The sequence below is a fragment of the Aquarana catesbeiana genome, linkage group LG07 (assembly GCF_042186555.1).
Source record: "Aquarana catesbeiana isolate 2022-GZ linkage group LG07, ASM4218655v1, whole genome shotgun sequence".
Lineage (NCBI taxonomy): Eukaryota > Metazoa > Chordata > Amphibia > Anura > Ranidae > Aquarana > Aquarana catesbeiana.
In genome coordinates, this window is record NC_133330.1 from 236320803 (window position 1) to 236337442 (window position 16640).

A 16640-nucleotide genomic window follows, 5' to 3' on the forward strand; every position below is an offset into this window, starting at 1 on the left:
TACAGTACACAGTCACACTTTCACAAACAACATGGCAGAAACAGCCGGCGAAAGAGAGCAGCTCCTTCCAAAGAAATGCTCTTCGACTTCAGTCGTGTGGAGTTGGTTTGGATTTACAGCATCTGATGAGGAACAGACAACACCTCGATGCAAACTATGTCTTAAGGCTGTTGTTGTTGGTAGTAGCAGTACGACAAATCTGTTTCAGCATTTAAAGCGAAAACATGCGGCTGGGTTTGAGAAGTGTTGCCTTCTTCGAAAAGCAAACCACTCTACTGGCATCAGCGCTAGCAGTAGCACCCTGGGGCCGGGCGAGTTTGCAAAGCAAACAACTCTTGAACAAAGCTTTTTACACGGTGTACCGTATGAGAAGAGCGGGCCAAGGTAGAAAGCCATAACTGAGGCAATTACCCTTTATATAGCTACGGATATGCTGCCAGTTTACTCTGTTGAGAAGAGAGGGTTTAGCAACCTGCTGAAAGTTTTGGACGCTCGATATACAGTACCTAGCCGCAGGTATTTCTCTGGCGTTGCTCTTCCTCAGCTGTATAACAAGACTCAGCAAAAGATATTAAGCGAGTTGAAGGGAATGGACTTTTATGCTGCCACTACTGACCTGTGGTCGAGCCGAACCATGCAGCCTTACATGTCTCTTACGGTTCATTATGTCAGTGAAAGCTGGGACATGCGAAGCGTCTGTCTCCAAACATCATATTTCCCTCAGGACCATACGGGCGAAACGATTGCAGTAGAGTTAAAGGATGCTCTGAACTCCTGGGGCCTTTCAGAGGAGCGCCTTACCTGTATGACAACCGACAGTGGCCCCAATATAATCAGAGCTATGAAGGACAATAATTGGCCAAATCTCAAGTGCTTTGGACATCGACTGCACAATGCTGTCAGTAAGTTTGTGTGAAAATAAATTAGAAACAAAAGGGGTGTGTGATGATATAACCAAAACTAGTCAAATGAAATATTGTTGTTGTTTTTTTCTTTATTACAGTGAATGGTGTGAAAGATGAACGGATTGACCGTGCCATTGGAGTGTGTAAAAAGGCAGTTTCTGCCTTTTCATATAGTTGGAAAAAAAGACGGGACATGGCAGAGGTTCAGGCAGAGCTGGGTCTTCCTCCTCATCAACTGGTAACAGAGTCACTTACAAGATGGGGTTCGCGTCAAAAAATGATTGAAAGATATCTTGAACAAGAGAGAGTCATCGTCCGTGTTCTGGGTGCTGACAAGAAAACCCGCCATCTTGTTCCTACGTGGCAAGATCTGAAGGTTTTAGATGCCACAAACAAAGCTATCAAATCACTTCAGGACTTTACTGACGCGCTGTCTGGAGAAGCTTACGTAAGCGTTTCATACATTAAACCTGTGCTGCATCTGTTTAAAACAAGTCTCCTTCAGCGAGAGGAGAAAGATGTAGATCTCACCGCTACAATAAAAGAAAATATTATGTGCTACCTTGAACAGAAATACAGTGACCCCGAGAATGACGAGCTCCTGGACATGGCTTCACTAATGGATCCACGGTTCCGTACCACCTACATTACCCCGGACAAATTGGACATTATAAAGAAAAGAGCTGTCACTGAGCTCTCTGCCCTCTGCTCAGAGGAAGAAGGTCCTGCTGTACAAATATGCCAAGCCCAAGAAGAACAGACGAGCCCACTTAAGAAGAAAACTTTAGCTGCCTTCTTTAAGAAAGCAGCACCTGCACTGTCCCTCCAGTCAGTAAACGAGAAAATTGAAGCAGAGCTCGAGTCCTACTTATTGGGTCCTGAGGTGGATCCTGAAACTGACCCACTTGAGTGGTGGAAGCAGCATCAGCCCAACTTCTCAAGACTCAGTCGTCTGGCAAGAAAATACCTGGCCATTCCAGCAACTAGCGCCCCATCAGAGAGGGTCTTTAGTGTGGGTGGGGGTATTGTCACCTGTCACCGAGCTTGCCTCAAGCCTGCTGTTGTTGATAGGCTCATTTTCCTTGCAAAGAATGTTTAAAATGCAATTTCATTGGAAGGGACAGGGAATGGGGGAGGAGGGAAGTGAAGGGGCAGAAGGAGGGGGGGGAGGAAGCGGGAGGGGGAAAAAGGAGGGGAGGGAAAAAGGGGGGGAGGGGATAGTGGCCAGAAGGAAAAGAGGGGGGGGGAAGGAGAAATAAGAATAACCTTCCACACTTGGTGAAACTTGCAATTGTTCATATAGAAGTAAAGCGCAACCCACCAACACTCAGATGAAAAATAAAAAAACTGTTGTTACTGACACCCGGGGATAAAAAGTTGATTCCCAGCGACCACTTTAGGAAGACACTTAGGCCCCTTTCACACTGGGGCGGGGGCAGCAACGGCGGTAAAGCGCCGCTATTAAAAACCACCGTAAAGCGCCTCTGCAGAGGCGCTTTGCCGGCGGTATAGAAGCACCGTCCCATTGATTTCAATCAGCAGGAGCGGTAAAGGAGCGGTATACACTCCGCTCCTTCACCGCTCCGAAGATGCTGCTAGCAGGACTTTTTTTACCGTTTTGCCAGCGCACCGCTCCAGTGTGAAAGCCCTCGGGGCTTTCACACTGGGATTAAAGCAGCGGCACTTTCGGGTCGGTTTGCAGGCGCTATTATTAGCGCAATAGCGCCTGCAAACCGCCTCAGTGTGAAAGGACCCTTAGGCATACATGGGTAAGGAGGGCCCTTGAAGTAAAAAGTATGGTATTAGAAACAAGTTGTTGCTGGAGGATGGTGTACCCACGGGGTCCTCCAGAGGAGAGGTCCATCGTGGTCACTACATCATCCAGCTAAAAAAGTAATAGGGAGAAAGAAGAGGGGCCGCCAAACTGGCTAACCACTTACTGTGGGTCCGCTGGTCAATAACCTCCGGGTGTCCGCCGTCCACACAAGGTAGCCATGACGGCTGCCTTTTGTGCCCCCAACCCGGAAGACGTACAGCGCTGTGTGCGTCGAGTGCCACCGTCACCGGGTCTGATTCTCCTCTATTGCGCATATGTCGGAAAATATTCCGCGCATGCGCATAGCCCTAATGTTGGTGACGCTGTAAGCGTCACCTGAGGGAAGCAGGGGAAGAGGCCGCCCAACGAGGGAAGCCCAACCTCTGCTGGAAAGCCGCATGCCGCCACTAGGGGCAGAATAAACTCACTTTAGAAGTGACAGATCCCCAATTTATTTGCAAAGAGATTCCTTTCTTTATTTTGTATTGTATATTTTCATTCCTTATTGTTGGCTTGCAATGTGATGTATTAATATGTTTATTACTGCATTGTTGTTATAATGCTCATTTTACTTGTTATATTTTGTGTTAGGATGCAAGCATCCATGCCGGCGAATTGGACTTTTCTCCTCCTCCGGCGGGATGCATTGCTCCCCTAACATTTATCTGTGACTTATTCAAGTTTTTCTTATGTACTACAATCCCCTCCCACTAACACGGCGTGAGGAGTTTATTCTCCCCCTAGTGGCTGGCATGCGTCTTTCCCCGGGTGTCAGTAACAACAGTTTTTATTTTTCATCTGAGTGTTGGTGGGTTGCGCTTTACTTCTATATGAACAATTGCAAGTTTCACCAAGTGTGGAAGGTTATTCTTATTTCTCCTCCCCCCCCCCTCTTTTCCTTCTGGCCACTATCCCCTTCCCCCCCTTTTTCCCTCCCCTCCTTTTTCCCCCTCCCCCTTCCCCCCCCCCCTCCTTCTGCCCCTTCACTTCCCTCCTCCCCCATTCCCTGTCCCTTCCAACCCCTTCCCCCCTCCTCCCCTCATTGCCTTCCCCTCCCCCTGTCTATCTCCCTTCACTCCCTTCCTCCCTCTCCATTTCCTTCCCCCTTCTTTGCTCCTCTCACTGTTTCTCCCTCCCCTTCTCCCCCTCCTTTTTCCCCCTCCCCTTTCTTTCTCCCCTCCTCCTTTCCCTCCCCTTCCCTCTTCCTCTCCCCACTGTCTTCCCACCCTATTCACTGAGGTGGCAATCACCTTACTATTATTTGATACCCCACACCAACACTCATCTTATACCTTTTGCTTTTTATACACTTCGCCAAAAAAACACCCCTTGCTCGCCCCCGGGGGAACGCCCGCAAATGGGCATCTCGCAAGTGCCGTCCAAGCCCGAAGGGGCAGTGGTTGGTGAGTGTGTTCTAAAAATTGAATAACTACTCCAAATGTCATGTTATTTACTGTACATTATTTTTTACCACTATGTATAAGTAATTTTGATTGTTCTACCTTGTAGAGAGTTTACTTGGACGCCTCCTGAGGAAGCGGCTTGACCGCGAAACTGTCGAGGCTCACGTCCTTAAGTATTCAAAACAAGCCTTCATTCACCTATGCGGGCGCTTTAAATTGTTATCTCAACAAATTTTGTACTGTAATATGTCTTTACTACACCATTGTCAATCTATATTGTGTATATATAGATTCTTTTAAAAATGTCTATTTTTGAATAAATTTAAATTTTTTATACTCTGCATGTTTTCATGAGGTACCGCGATAGTCCCCATTGTTCTCTTTCATGGTGAGGTAGGACTTAATTGGAGAAGTCCTGGTCATTCCCTCCCCAATTTCCCTCTATACAATAGTTGAATTGAACATGTAACTTTACATGTTCAACTCAACTAAAGCTGGCCATACACCTATAGATTATCTGCAGATTTTCTATGGTTAGATGGAAAAAGTGCAACAGATTTCTCCATGTATTCATGTATTGTAATGTACGCTACACTGTGTGGATGGAGGAAACTCTCACTGGGCCAAGCTTCAGTATCTTGCTAGTCAGCCCCGTTGGATTCTCTACCTAAACAATGCCTGCACCCAATCAGAATGTTCAGGTATTGTGAGAGCCAGCGGGGCCGACGAGCGCAAGATATGGAAGCTTGGGCCAGTGGGAGATAGATCCTTCCATCCACACAGTTCAGCATAGATGGAGGAATCTGTTCCACTTTTTCCATCTGACCTGACCATAGAAATCTGCAGATAATCTATAGGTAGTAAATAAGTATGGCCAGTCTTAGAGTCAGTTACCTCAGGATTTTTTGTTGTTTTGTGGGGTTATTGTCACCAGGCTGTCACCGAGCTTGCCTCAACCTGCTGTTGTTGATAGGCACATTTTCCTTGCAAAGAATGTTTAAAATGCAATTTCATTTTTGATGGCGAATGGTGTTACTGTTTACAATAGTTGAATTGAACATGTAACTTTACATGTTCAACTCAACTAAAGCTGGCCATACACCTATAGATTATCTGCAGATTTTCTATGGTTAGATGGAAAAAGTGCAACAGATTTCTCCATGTATTCATGTATTGTAATTTACGCTACACTGTGTGGATGGAGGAAACTCTCGCTGGGCCAAGCTTCAGTATCTTGCTAGTCAGCCCCATTGGATTCTCTACCTAAACAATGCCTGCACCCAATCAGAATGTTCAGAGTCAGTTACCTCAGGATTTTTTGTTTTGTGGGGATATCATATTGTCACCTGTCACCACCGAGCTTGCCTCAACCTGCTGTTGTTGATAGGTACATTTTCCTTGCAAAGAATGTTTAAAATGCACTTAAATTTTTTTTGAAATTTTGTTTGTTGATGCACTTTAAAATAATGAAAAAAAAAAATCGGATTCGAATCGTGAATCGAGTTTTTTATAAAAAAATCGCAGATTTTTTTGGGGGGGAAAATCTCCCAGCCCTAGGACATTCCCGCATCTGCACCTTTGTCCCGCTGTGAAGGAGGTATGTCCCTCATCATTGGTTTCAGCCTCGGTTAGTATCCAGCGGGGAATGTAATTGCCGGGAACTACAGCACAAAGATTACTTCGCGTGGACTACTTGATGATTTTTGCCTCTGCTCCATTGCTTTTTTCTGGCAGAACTGCCAAACTTCTCAGACAATGGACAGGATCCTACAGGAGGAGAAGAGGTGCCCAGTAGACACTGAGGGCACTCAAACCCTGGACAACTTTACAGAGAGGAAGAGACAGCTAAAGAAGAAAGAGTTTGGCAGGCAGTTCGCTCTGGCCGGCATCCTGTCAGTGTTCGGGTGGAGAATTGGAGGACAGCGCGCTGGATCGGGGATAGAAGCTCCATGATCCAGCTGACCGGGAACAGACCCTGCAGGAGACCAGCCACAGAATCAGCTACATCCACAGTACTTGGCTGGGTAAGAAAAACATTGACCTGAGGGAGGGGAGAGACGGGGGGAATTCTTAGGATTCTTTGCTATCACCTCTGTGTTGTATGTGATGATCAGGAGTCAGGGCAGGGTGCCAGCATAACACACAGGGGATTATTTACGAAAGGCAAATCCACTTTGCACTACAAGTGCACTTGGAAGTGCAGTCGCTGTAGATCTGAGGGGAAAATCTGAAATAAGGGGAATCTCTGCTGATTTTATCATCCAATCATGTGCAAGCTAAATTGCTGTTTTTAATTTTCCTTGCATGTCCCCCTCAGATCTACAGCGACTGCACTTGAAAGTGCACTTTCACGTGCACTTGCAGTGCATTTGTAGTGCAAAGTGGATTTGCCTTTCGGAAATAACCCTCATAGCGTCCTGCATATGAGCGAGAATAGTGTGTCCACTCCGCATGTCCTTCTGCCTGCCCCCCCCCCTCGCTCACTCTGATCAGATGAATTGCAATTAATTGCAAAGTCCCTCTTTGCCATGAAAATGAATTTAATCCCATTAAAAACAATTAAATTAATTTCCACTGCATTTGTGAAGAAGGCTTCAGGGCACCCAAGAAAGTCCAGCAAGTGCCAGGACTGTCTCCTACAGTTGATTCATCTGTCGGATCGGGGCACCACCAGTGCAGAGCTTGCTCAGGAATGGCAGCAGGCAGGTGTGAGTGCCTATGCACGCACAGTGAGGCGAAGACTTTTGAAGGGTGGCCTGGTGTCAAGAAGGGCAGCAAAGAAGCCACTTCTCTCCAGGAAAAACATCAGGGACCGACTGATATTCTGCAAAAGGTACTGCTGAGGACTGGGGTAAAGTAATTTTCTCAGATGAATCCCCTTTCTGATTGTAGGGGGATCCAAAAAAACCTTGTCCGAAGAAGAATAGGTGAGCACTACCATCAGTCCCGTGTCATGCCAACAGTGAAGCATCCTAAAACCATTCATGTATGGGGTTGCTTCTCAGCCAAGGGAGGGGGCTCACTCACAATTTTATCTAAGAACACAGCCATGAATAAAGAATTGTACAAAAACATCCTCTGAGAGCAACTTCTCCCAACCATCCAAGGCAGTTTGGTGACAAATAATGCCTTTTCCAGCATGATGGAGTACCTTGCCATAAAGCAAAAGTGATAACTAAGTGGCTTGGGGAACAAAACATAAAAAATTTTGGTCCATGGCCAGGAAAGTCCCCAGGCCTTAAACCCACTGAGAACTTGTGGTCAATCCTCAAGAGGCAGGTGAAGAAAAAAAAACCCCACAAATTCTGACAAAATCCAAGCATTGATTATGCCAGTGTTTCTCAACTCCAGTCCAAGGCGCCCCAACGCTGCAGAGAGCAGACCTCTGTGCAGCAGCTCCAGCCATCCGGCCACCCAGGACTCATCCCGGACTCCCCTAGTAGAACTGTACTGGGACCCCCCTACCTATCCATTGCGCCGTCCAGTCCATCCGGACGCCGCGTTCCAGCCCGCCGGCTGCACAGGCCCATCCCGCAGGACACTCCGCGGCTCCAGCCTAGCTCCAGCCAGGGCTGAACTGCCGCCTCACCTCCCACAGCCCATCGGCAGCCTGACCGGTTGGCCCATGCGCCCCTCCGACCGGATCCACCCTCTATCACCTTCCATCGTCAGCCGGACCGGGAACATAGCACCGGAACATAGCACCCAGACAGCCCGCGGCTCGGGCCTAGCCGGCGGCCGTCTTAGTCCTCCCTAGCTCCGGACAGCCCGCGGCTCGGGCCCAGCCGGAGGCCATCTTGGTACTCCCTCCTGAGGCTACAGCACTCCACCGGCCCTCGGAGAGCATCCTGTCATGTCCAAGCAGGTCCCATCATCCCACGGAACCCCTCACTGCCACAGTCCCGGAACTACCACTATAGCCCTCACCAGGGTACCCACCACTGCCGCCGTCCGATCGCCCCGTCTCTAGCCTCTAGACTCGGGGGACAGACCGCGGCTGCGGCCTAGCTCCGGCCAGCATACACCTTATATCCATCCCACACTTTTTTTCAGCAGGCCCCCGTGCCCCCCTACGCCTTCCTCGCTACTGGACCGCACTGCAGGGGCACAGGTTGACACCGGAGGCCAGGATATCCACGGCTCTGGCCTTGCCCGGAATCCATCTTTAGATCCTCTCAGACGCGGCCGCAGCACCAGTACTAGAACCAGTAAGTAGTGGACAGGTCCCCCTTCACCCCTTCCACAGCCCCCCATCCCCCATCTCTCCTCTCCCCTGTCTTTTTCTTCTGGATCGTCCCGGATCAGGTAAGCCCACAGGGGGACCCCAGCAGTTGATCCAGGGTCCTCGAGTCCGACCGCCCCTCGGGGGGTCAGGAAGGAATTTTTTCCTCCGCTGCAGCAATTGGCAAGCTCAGCTAGGGGTTTTTCACCTTCCTCTGGATCAACAGGAGGGCGGTAGGTCAGCAGGCGCCCCCTTCATCACCTCCTCCAGAACTTTCCACACCATCATCTGGACCGTCAACAACACTACCCCCGTAGCAGTGGCAGCCATCTGATCCCTCCATCCCCCAGCAAGCTCATCATCGCTACATCAGTACCATCATCAGATCACCCTTCCTTCAGCAACTTTGTCGTTCTCACCATGTGCAACTTCAAATACTCAGCGGACGCCCTCCACAGGCTAAGAAACACCGCCACAACTTTACCAACCGCCATTCAAAAAAGACTAAAAAAAAAGAACAATTACTAAGGACCAACCTACAATCAACCATCAAATACAGGGAGACACCAATCATGCCACAACAACTAGCATGCGCCCTGATCAACACCAGATCTGCAGTCAAGCACAGACTGGAAATCCACGACTTCATCATTGAAAACAACATAGATTGCCTCTTCATCACGGAAAGCTGGCTTACACCTGACTGCAACACAATCCTAACTGAATTGGTGCCTGAGAACTACAGTTTCCTAACTGAGCATAGAATAGGAAAAAAAGGAGGAGGCCTAGCAGTGATCTTCAAATCGCACCTAGTGTTCACCAAACCAACTTTACAGAACTCAGTGCCTTTCATGGAGACACTCTCCCTTCATCTTCAAACAACACCCCAAGACACTATTCACATACTACTATGCTACAGACCACCAGGACCGAAGACCAATCTCCTTACACCACTCACTGAATTCATTTCAATACACACCCTGAAAACCAAAAACTTTCTGGCACTTGGGGACTTTAACCTCTGGGCAAACTCTACTCAAGACCCTATCGCTACCGCCTGCATTAACCAACTGGAAGAATTAGGTCTTCAGCAGCTGATAAATGCTCCCACGCACGGTTCGGGACACACTCTGGACCTCATCTTCAAACAAAATTTGGACATCAACATATTCGACAACATACCACTACCATGGACGGACGACCACGCTATCAAATTTAAAATCACCACTAACACCACCCTCCAAAAACGGAAACACGTAACAACACACTGGAACAGATCTCAGAAGAAACTACACTCTGAACTCTTCAAAACCACATTATCAAACAAAATACTGCTAAATTTAAACCTCTCAATGGAACAAACTCTCAACTCCCTAAACAAGGCATTACTACAAACAGCAGACTCAGTGGCGCCAAAACGTAGAACACTCATCCGCAAAAAAAACTCGAGATGGTTTAATGGCACTCTCACCCTACTCAAGCAAGAACGCAGAAGAGCTGAAAGAGCATGGAGAAGAAATCCTACCAAGGAAAACCATACAAACTACAAAGCACTCACTGTGAAATACCACAAAGCAATCTTCAAAGCCAAAAAAGAACATTTCTCAAACACCATCTCAACTGCCTTAAACTGGCCGCGGGAACTTTTCAAAATAGTTGCCCTGTCGATGAACCCAACCTGCTTAGAGCCCCCAGCAAATGAAACTCAAGAATTTTGCAATGAGTTATAAAAATTTTTTCATCGACAAAATCGACAGCATTCGGAAAACACAAAAAAACAACCAACCTCACTCAACCAAAACAAAAAAAGGATATCGACACGAACATCACACAATCACCAAATTTCTCTCTGACCCCAATCACCACTGACACCACCAAAAACATCATCAGAAGCCTTCGAGACAGCACACCATCAAACATCATTCCCACAAAACTCCTGAAAGAATGTTCCAACATCTTGGCTCCTACGATAACACACCTCAAGCAAGTCATTCAAAGAAGGGATTGTTCCGACCACCCTCAAGCAAGGCATCGTCAAACCCCTGCTAAAGAAACCCAACCTCGACCCTAAGAACCCTAACTACCACAGACTGATAACAAGCCTCGACACCATCTCCAAGATTATGGAGAAAGCAGTAGCACAACAGCTACAACGCCACCTGGACACACACAAACTCCTGGACCCTCTGCAATCAGGCTTCCGCCCAGGCCACGGCACAGAAACGGCACTTCTCAAAATATGGGACGACGTCCTTGAAGCAGCAGATGACGATGAATCATGTCTCCTGGTACTGTTAGACCTCAGTGCAGCATTTGATACAGTGGACCACAATACTCTACTCGTCTGCCTCACAGAAGTAGCAGGAGCCACAGATTCTGGTCTACATTGGTTTGCATCCTTCTTAGAGAATCGTTCTCAGACAGTGAAACTAGGAGCATTCACCTCAGAAACCCGCGCAATCTCCTGTGGAGTCCCTCAAGGTTCACCCTTGTCACCAGTGCTCTTCAACATCTACATCCGCCCACTCCTCAAAAATCATCAGAAAATCGGGCCTCTGCTTCCACTCATACGCTGATGACACTCAACTCTACTTCCGCATCACCGGACAAAAAGACCATCATCAGCAACTAGAGAAATGCCTCACTTTGATAGATGACTGGATGACCACTAGCTCCCTCAAACTCAACGGTTCAAAAACAGAACTTCTTCTCCTACACGCTAACCAAAATTCCAAAACAAAGATCCCCTGGACACCCCCCACCATCTTTGGACAGACCATCTCTCCAAGCACCAAAGCCAAGAGTCTCGGAGTCATCTTTGACTGAGAAATGTCAATGGATGCACAAATAGGATCAGTAGTTAGCGGATCTCACTATCTCCTTCACCTGCTACGTAGACTCATCCCCTTCATCCCAGAAGAGGACAAAGCAGCAGTAGTTGGAACAATCATCAATTCCCGACTCGACTACGCAAACTCCCTCTACATAGGGTTACCCCAATATCAGCTTGCGCGCTTACAACTCATCCAAAACACGGCGGCAAGACTACTAGCAGGAAAAAACCCTGGGAATCCATCTCCTCATCCCTGAGGAGCCTACATTGGCTAACCGTAAAGAATCGGATCACATTCAAGACCCTCTGCTTCACCCACAAATGCAAACAAGGAAACGCTCAATACCTTCAAGAGTGGATAAAACACTACACACCAAATCGCAGTCTTCGATCACCTAACCAAAACCTCCTCCTCATTCCCAAATACCGCTACAAATCAAAGGGAGAACGAAGATTCGCAGTCCAAGGACCACGGCTATGGAACGCTTTTCCGACTCACATCCGCATGGAAGAAAACCATCAGGCCTTCAGGAAAAAACTCAAGACCTACCTCTTCTAAGAAGCTGACAACACAGAACGGATCTAGCGCCTTGAGGCGATTCAGTTCACATTTGCAGCTCTTTACAAATCATTAATTCATTCATGTTTTCAGGCTCTCCATTATTTTGCACAGGTGAATTGATCGGTTTCACTGCCTTAGTAATTACCGCAGCCGTTTCATCTGAAGTAAATCCTGAAAACATGACCTGTTAGGGCGCCTTGAGGACTGAAGTTGCGAAACACTGGATTATACAAGAATGGGCTACCATCAGTTAGGATGTGGACCAGAAGTTGATTAACATGCCAGGGCAAATTGCAGAGGCCTTAAAAAAGAAGGGTCAACGATGCAAATATTGACTCTGCATAAACTTAATGTAATTGTCAATAAAAGCCTTTGACATGTATGAAATGCTTGTAATTATACTTCTGTATACCAAAGTAACATCTGACAAAAAGATCTAAAAACACTGAAGCAGCAGACTTTGTGAAAATTAACATTTGGGGGGGCATGGCCAAGATCAGCATGTGAGAGGACGCACTTCTCACAGCTCCTGCCTGATCCGTAGTCTGATCCTAGTAGTCGGCATCCCTGATCCTGCTTTTTTCGGCCCCCCAGCTGGCTTCCGAGACCCCCCACCATCCGGACCCACCACCGGCCCTCTGCACAAGAGGGAAGACCCGCTGAGGCCCGTTGGAGATGGCGGGACCAGACTCCCAAGATGGCGCCGCCGCTACAGCAGCCAAAGCACAGCGCACGCTGCGAACGGTAGACAAGAACAGGGACAATACCAGCAAAAAGCAGCTGAAAGCACCGGGTAAGGAGCAATACAAAAACATGACATATTATACACAGAAATGACAAGGCCGGAGGAAGTGGGGGGGGGCAAGCAATGGAGAGGCTGCAGATCTCTTTACACAGGCTGATTGGGGCCATGATACTGACAGTACTCCTGTGCAGTTGCAAGAAGGTATTGCTCATCCTCCCTCCCCCCCACCCTCGGATGAAATAATAGAGAACCTGGAGCAACCCACATTGGCTGATATTCTAAAGGCTGTTCATATGTGCACGGCTACAGTCACTGATATGAAGGAGCAGTTTGGGGGCCTGAGAGAAGAGGTATCTCTCCTTAGACAAGACCTTCAAAAGGTTAGAGAAAGAGCAACTGCAGTTGAGAGCAGAGTTTGTGATATAGAGGAGCAATTACCCCCGCTGGCGTGAGAAGCGAAGGCAGCATACCGCATGGCCCAAGACACATACAATAGAGCAGAAGACACGGAAAACCGTTTGCGCAGAAACAATGTCCGTATTGTTGGCCTCCCTGAGAAATCGGAGGGCAAAGATCCCACAGCGTTTGTGGAGAACTGGCTGGTTGAGATATTTGGTTAGATCACAACGAACAGGCGCTACGCCGTCATCGCGCGGATGCTGAAGGTGACTGACGGGACATTGTACTGGATAAAATGAGGTTTGTCTGTATACCTGGATGCCATATTCCCTCCTCCATATTGGTCTTTTCGACTGCAACGTCGCTACCATAACTCTAATTTTGTTTCTTTACCCTTTACCATAACCCGCCAACATACCTGACTCTCTCCAAGTTACCTAATTGCCGGGGATTATCCTATATCTCTCACGTGAAAGGAACTGAACTGCGAAACTCCCCCTCACTCAACTTGAGATGTGTGATTTTTTAGTCGGCCTGCTTTCAGGCCGCATTAGGCCCTATGGACCTGCCCTGTTGGCAAGGTATGTAAGGTTGACCACACTTTTTATTTTTGCATGGTCTCTCACTGAAGTGAGAGCGTCAAACCGTACATGGAAATATCTAAGTGCAGTTGCACTGTTGTTTATTGGCACCGTTGTGCCCTGTTCTTATGTACAACATAACCCATTCTGCAGTCCAGGATTCTTCTTTTCATTGATCACATGGAACCCTGATGCCACTGAACTCTGCTGCCAACCCTTCAACCAGGATCCTGGTGGTTTCTATACAAGGAAGCCGCTTCATGGCCCACACCTGCAGCTAACTGAGTTTTTGAAATGGCGGGCTCTCCGGTGATCTCCTGGAATGTCAGGGGCATGAACTCTCCCCTAAAACGCACTATGATTTTCTCATGTCTGAAAAAGTTTTATCCTACGGTCATATGCTTGCAGGAAACGCATTTAACGTCTGATTCTAAAAGTTGTATGAAGTATAGATGGATTGGGTGATCGTACCACTCCACTCACACCTCCTTTTCTCGTGGGGTGAGTGTAGTGATACACAGTTCCATGGACTATCAGGAATTTGAATAAAAAATAGACCAGGAGGGTAGATTTGTATTTTTGCATTGTCGCATTGGTATTCTGAAATGTGTATTGGCCTGTGTTTACATACCTCCTCCTTTTGATGCTCGGGGACTCCGGCTCCTTCTGGAATTTCTGGAGGGGAAGTCGGACCTCCCGCTGCTACTAGAGGGAGACTTTAATAGCTGGCTGGCTCCGGCCTTGGATAAACACCCGGGCCCGAGCTCTCCAGCTCCCCACAGAACAACTCCTTTGGCTAGATTGCTGCAGGAGGTGGGTTGGTTAGATATATGGAGACACCGAAATCCCACTGCTAAACAGTTCTCTTGTTTCTCAAAAGCACACGGCTCACTATCTAGAATAGATTTGGCAGTGGGAAATCCGGCTATGCACTCCTCAGTTTTAGACATTTCTTACAAGCCTCGGTGTGTATCTGATCACTCCTATATGGTGATAAACCTTATTGTATCCCACCAATCGGCACTTCCAAGCGTACCGTGGAAATTTAACGCCTTTTGGCTACAGCTATTTACCTCACATGAGGACTTAGAGGGCAATATAAAAAAGTTCTTCTCCTGTCAACAGGGCTCATTGTCTGTCCTTACAGAATGGGAGGGCTTTAAAACCCATCTTAGGAAAATACTTAGTATTGAGGTTACCAAGATTAAAAAACATTCTGAAGCACTACGGGTAACACTGGAATAACATGCTTGATCTCTGGAGGCAAAATATGTTCAGGACCCCACTGACTCCGCTAGGGAGGCATGGCAGTCGGCTCAATCAGCGTACGAGCACCTGCTGGACTCCTCGGCGGACAAAAAGAGGTTTTTCTCTAAAACTGCCTTTTTTGAGGAGGGTGAAACGACAGGCGACCTTTTGGCTAGAATAGCTAATTCTGAACAGAGATCCCCAGTAATTGGTTCCATAAAGAAGGCTGACGGGCGCCTGGTACACTCCCCAGATCAGATACTCCAAACGCTGGCAGAATTTTATGAAACACTGTACTGTTCCTCTTCGAGGAGCAGCCCTGGGGAGTTATCCAGCTACCTGGATGAAATTGATTTCCCGCATCTCTCGGTCTCCCAGAGAAAGGAATTAGACGCCCCATTAACTCTGGATGAGCTGCAGATGGCGGTGGCAGAATTCCCTAACTGTAAAGCCCCAGGGGGGGATGGTATCCCCATGGAAATTTATAAAACTTACTCTGAGGTATTACTTCCCAAGCTATTAAATGTCTTTAATACCGCCAGGGTGCACAATACCCTACCGCCCTCCATGTCTAAGGCCCACATTGTGTTAATTCTAAAACCAGGTAAGGACCCAGTGGACCCAGCCTCGTACAGGCCGATATCCTTACTGCAGTCTGACATAAAAATACTAGCAAAAGTTTTGGCTCTCAGGTTAAATAAGGCTATTGCCTCAATTATACACCCCGATCAGGCGGGGTTTATGCCCAACAAATCCACGGCAATAAACCTTAGAAGATTATATCTTAACATGCAGTCCCTGCCGGATAACAAAGGGAAGAGGGCTCTGCTGTCTCTAGACGCAATGAAAGCCTTTGACAGTGTGGAATGGCCATATTTATGGGAGGTAATGAGGCGATTCGACTTTGGTGAAATATACATTTCTTGGGTGCGTTTGTTATATCACTGCCCTCAGGCGATAATTAGAGAAGCGGGTAGAATGTCGCTACCCTTTGCTCTGGGTCGGGGTACACGGCAGGAGTGCCCTTTGTCCCCCCTGCTGTTTGCCCTGGCAATAGAACCACTGGCAATACGGATTAGAGATCACAAGGATATCACCAGCTTCTGCTATGGAGATAGACAGGAGAAGGTGATTCTCTATGCTGATGATACCATGATTCTTTTGGGAGATACGGATCAATCACTAAGAAACACAATGGATACAGTGGTTCGTTTTGGGGAATTTTCAGGCCTTAAAATAAACTGGACCAAATCAGCCCTAATGCCGATAGATGATGTACAACTACTAAATGAAGAGAAGGTGGGGGATATACCCTTAACCGCTTCCTTTAGATACTTGGGGATACAGATTTCTCCTAAGATCAGGGAATACAGCCAGTTAAATATCTCCCCACTGTTGGTACGATTTCGTTTACGAGTCAAGACCTGGAATGCTCTGTGTATGTCAGTTGCAGGCAAAGTGAATCTAATTAAAATGATTCTAATGCCTCAATTGTTATATATATTGCACAATTCACCGGTAGTGATTCCACTAAAGATCTTCAGGATAGTGAATGCCATTTTTCGTGAACTGATATGGAAGAATCGTCCACCTAGGATAAAACTAGAAAATCTACAACGCCCTAAAGATGAAGGAGGTCTTGCATTACCGAATCCACAGCTTTACTACTTGGCATCGCAAATGCAACATTTGATAGGTACCATGGCCATGGAGGGGGAACTTACAGTCAGAACCCCTAGTGCTTCAGAATATATAATGCTACACACAATAGGTGGTAACTCTGTTCCAACCACCTTAGAGGCCTCAGCTTTCGGAAAGCCTCATAAAAGTTTCCCCACTTATGCCCTTATACAAAAAGTATGGAATAAAACTAAGTATATACAGGAGGCGATAGGCATTAATGAGTATAGTCCTATTTGGGGAAAT

General features: G+C 47.3%; 1 protein-coding gene across 1 annotated transcript; it reads left to right on the forward strand.

Moving 5' to 3' along the window:
- Positions 1-430: 430 nt before the first annotated feature.
- Positions 431-6077, forward strand: LOC141102956 (E3 SUMO-protein ligase ZBED1-like). Its single transcript, XM_073592021.1, has 3 exons — positions 431-902; positions 1004-1917; positions 5859-6077. The coding sequence occupies exons 1-3, from the start codon at positions 431-433 to the stop codon at positions 6075-6077; spliced, it is 1605 nt and encodes a 534-aa protein (XP_073448122.1).
- Positions 6078-16640: the final 10563 nt, after the last annotated feature.

Coding starts and splice junctions, on each gene's coding strand:
- LOC141102956 (XM_073592021.1), top strand. CDS start 431: ATGCTGCCAGTTTACTCTGTTGAGAAGAGAGGGTTTAGCAACCTGCTG. Junction 903..1,003: donor TCGACTGCACAATGCTGTCA/GTAAGTTTGTGT, acceptor TCTTTATTACAG/TGAATGGTGTGAAAGATGAA. Junction 1,918..5,858: donor CATCAGAGAGGGTCTTTAGT/GTGGGTGGGGGT, acceptor TTTTTCTGGCAG/AACTGCCAAACTTCTCAGAC.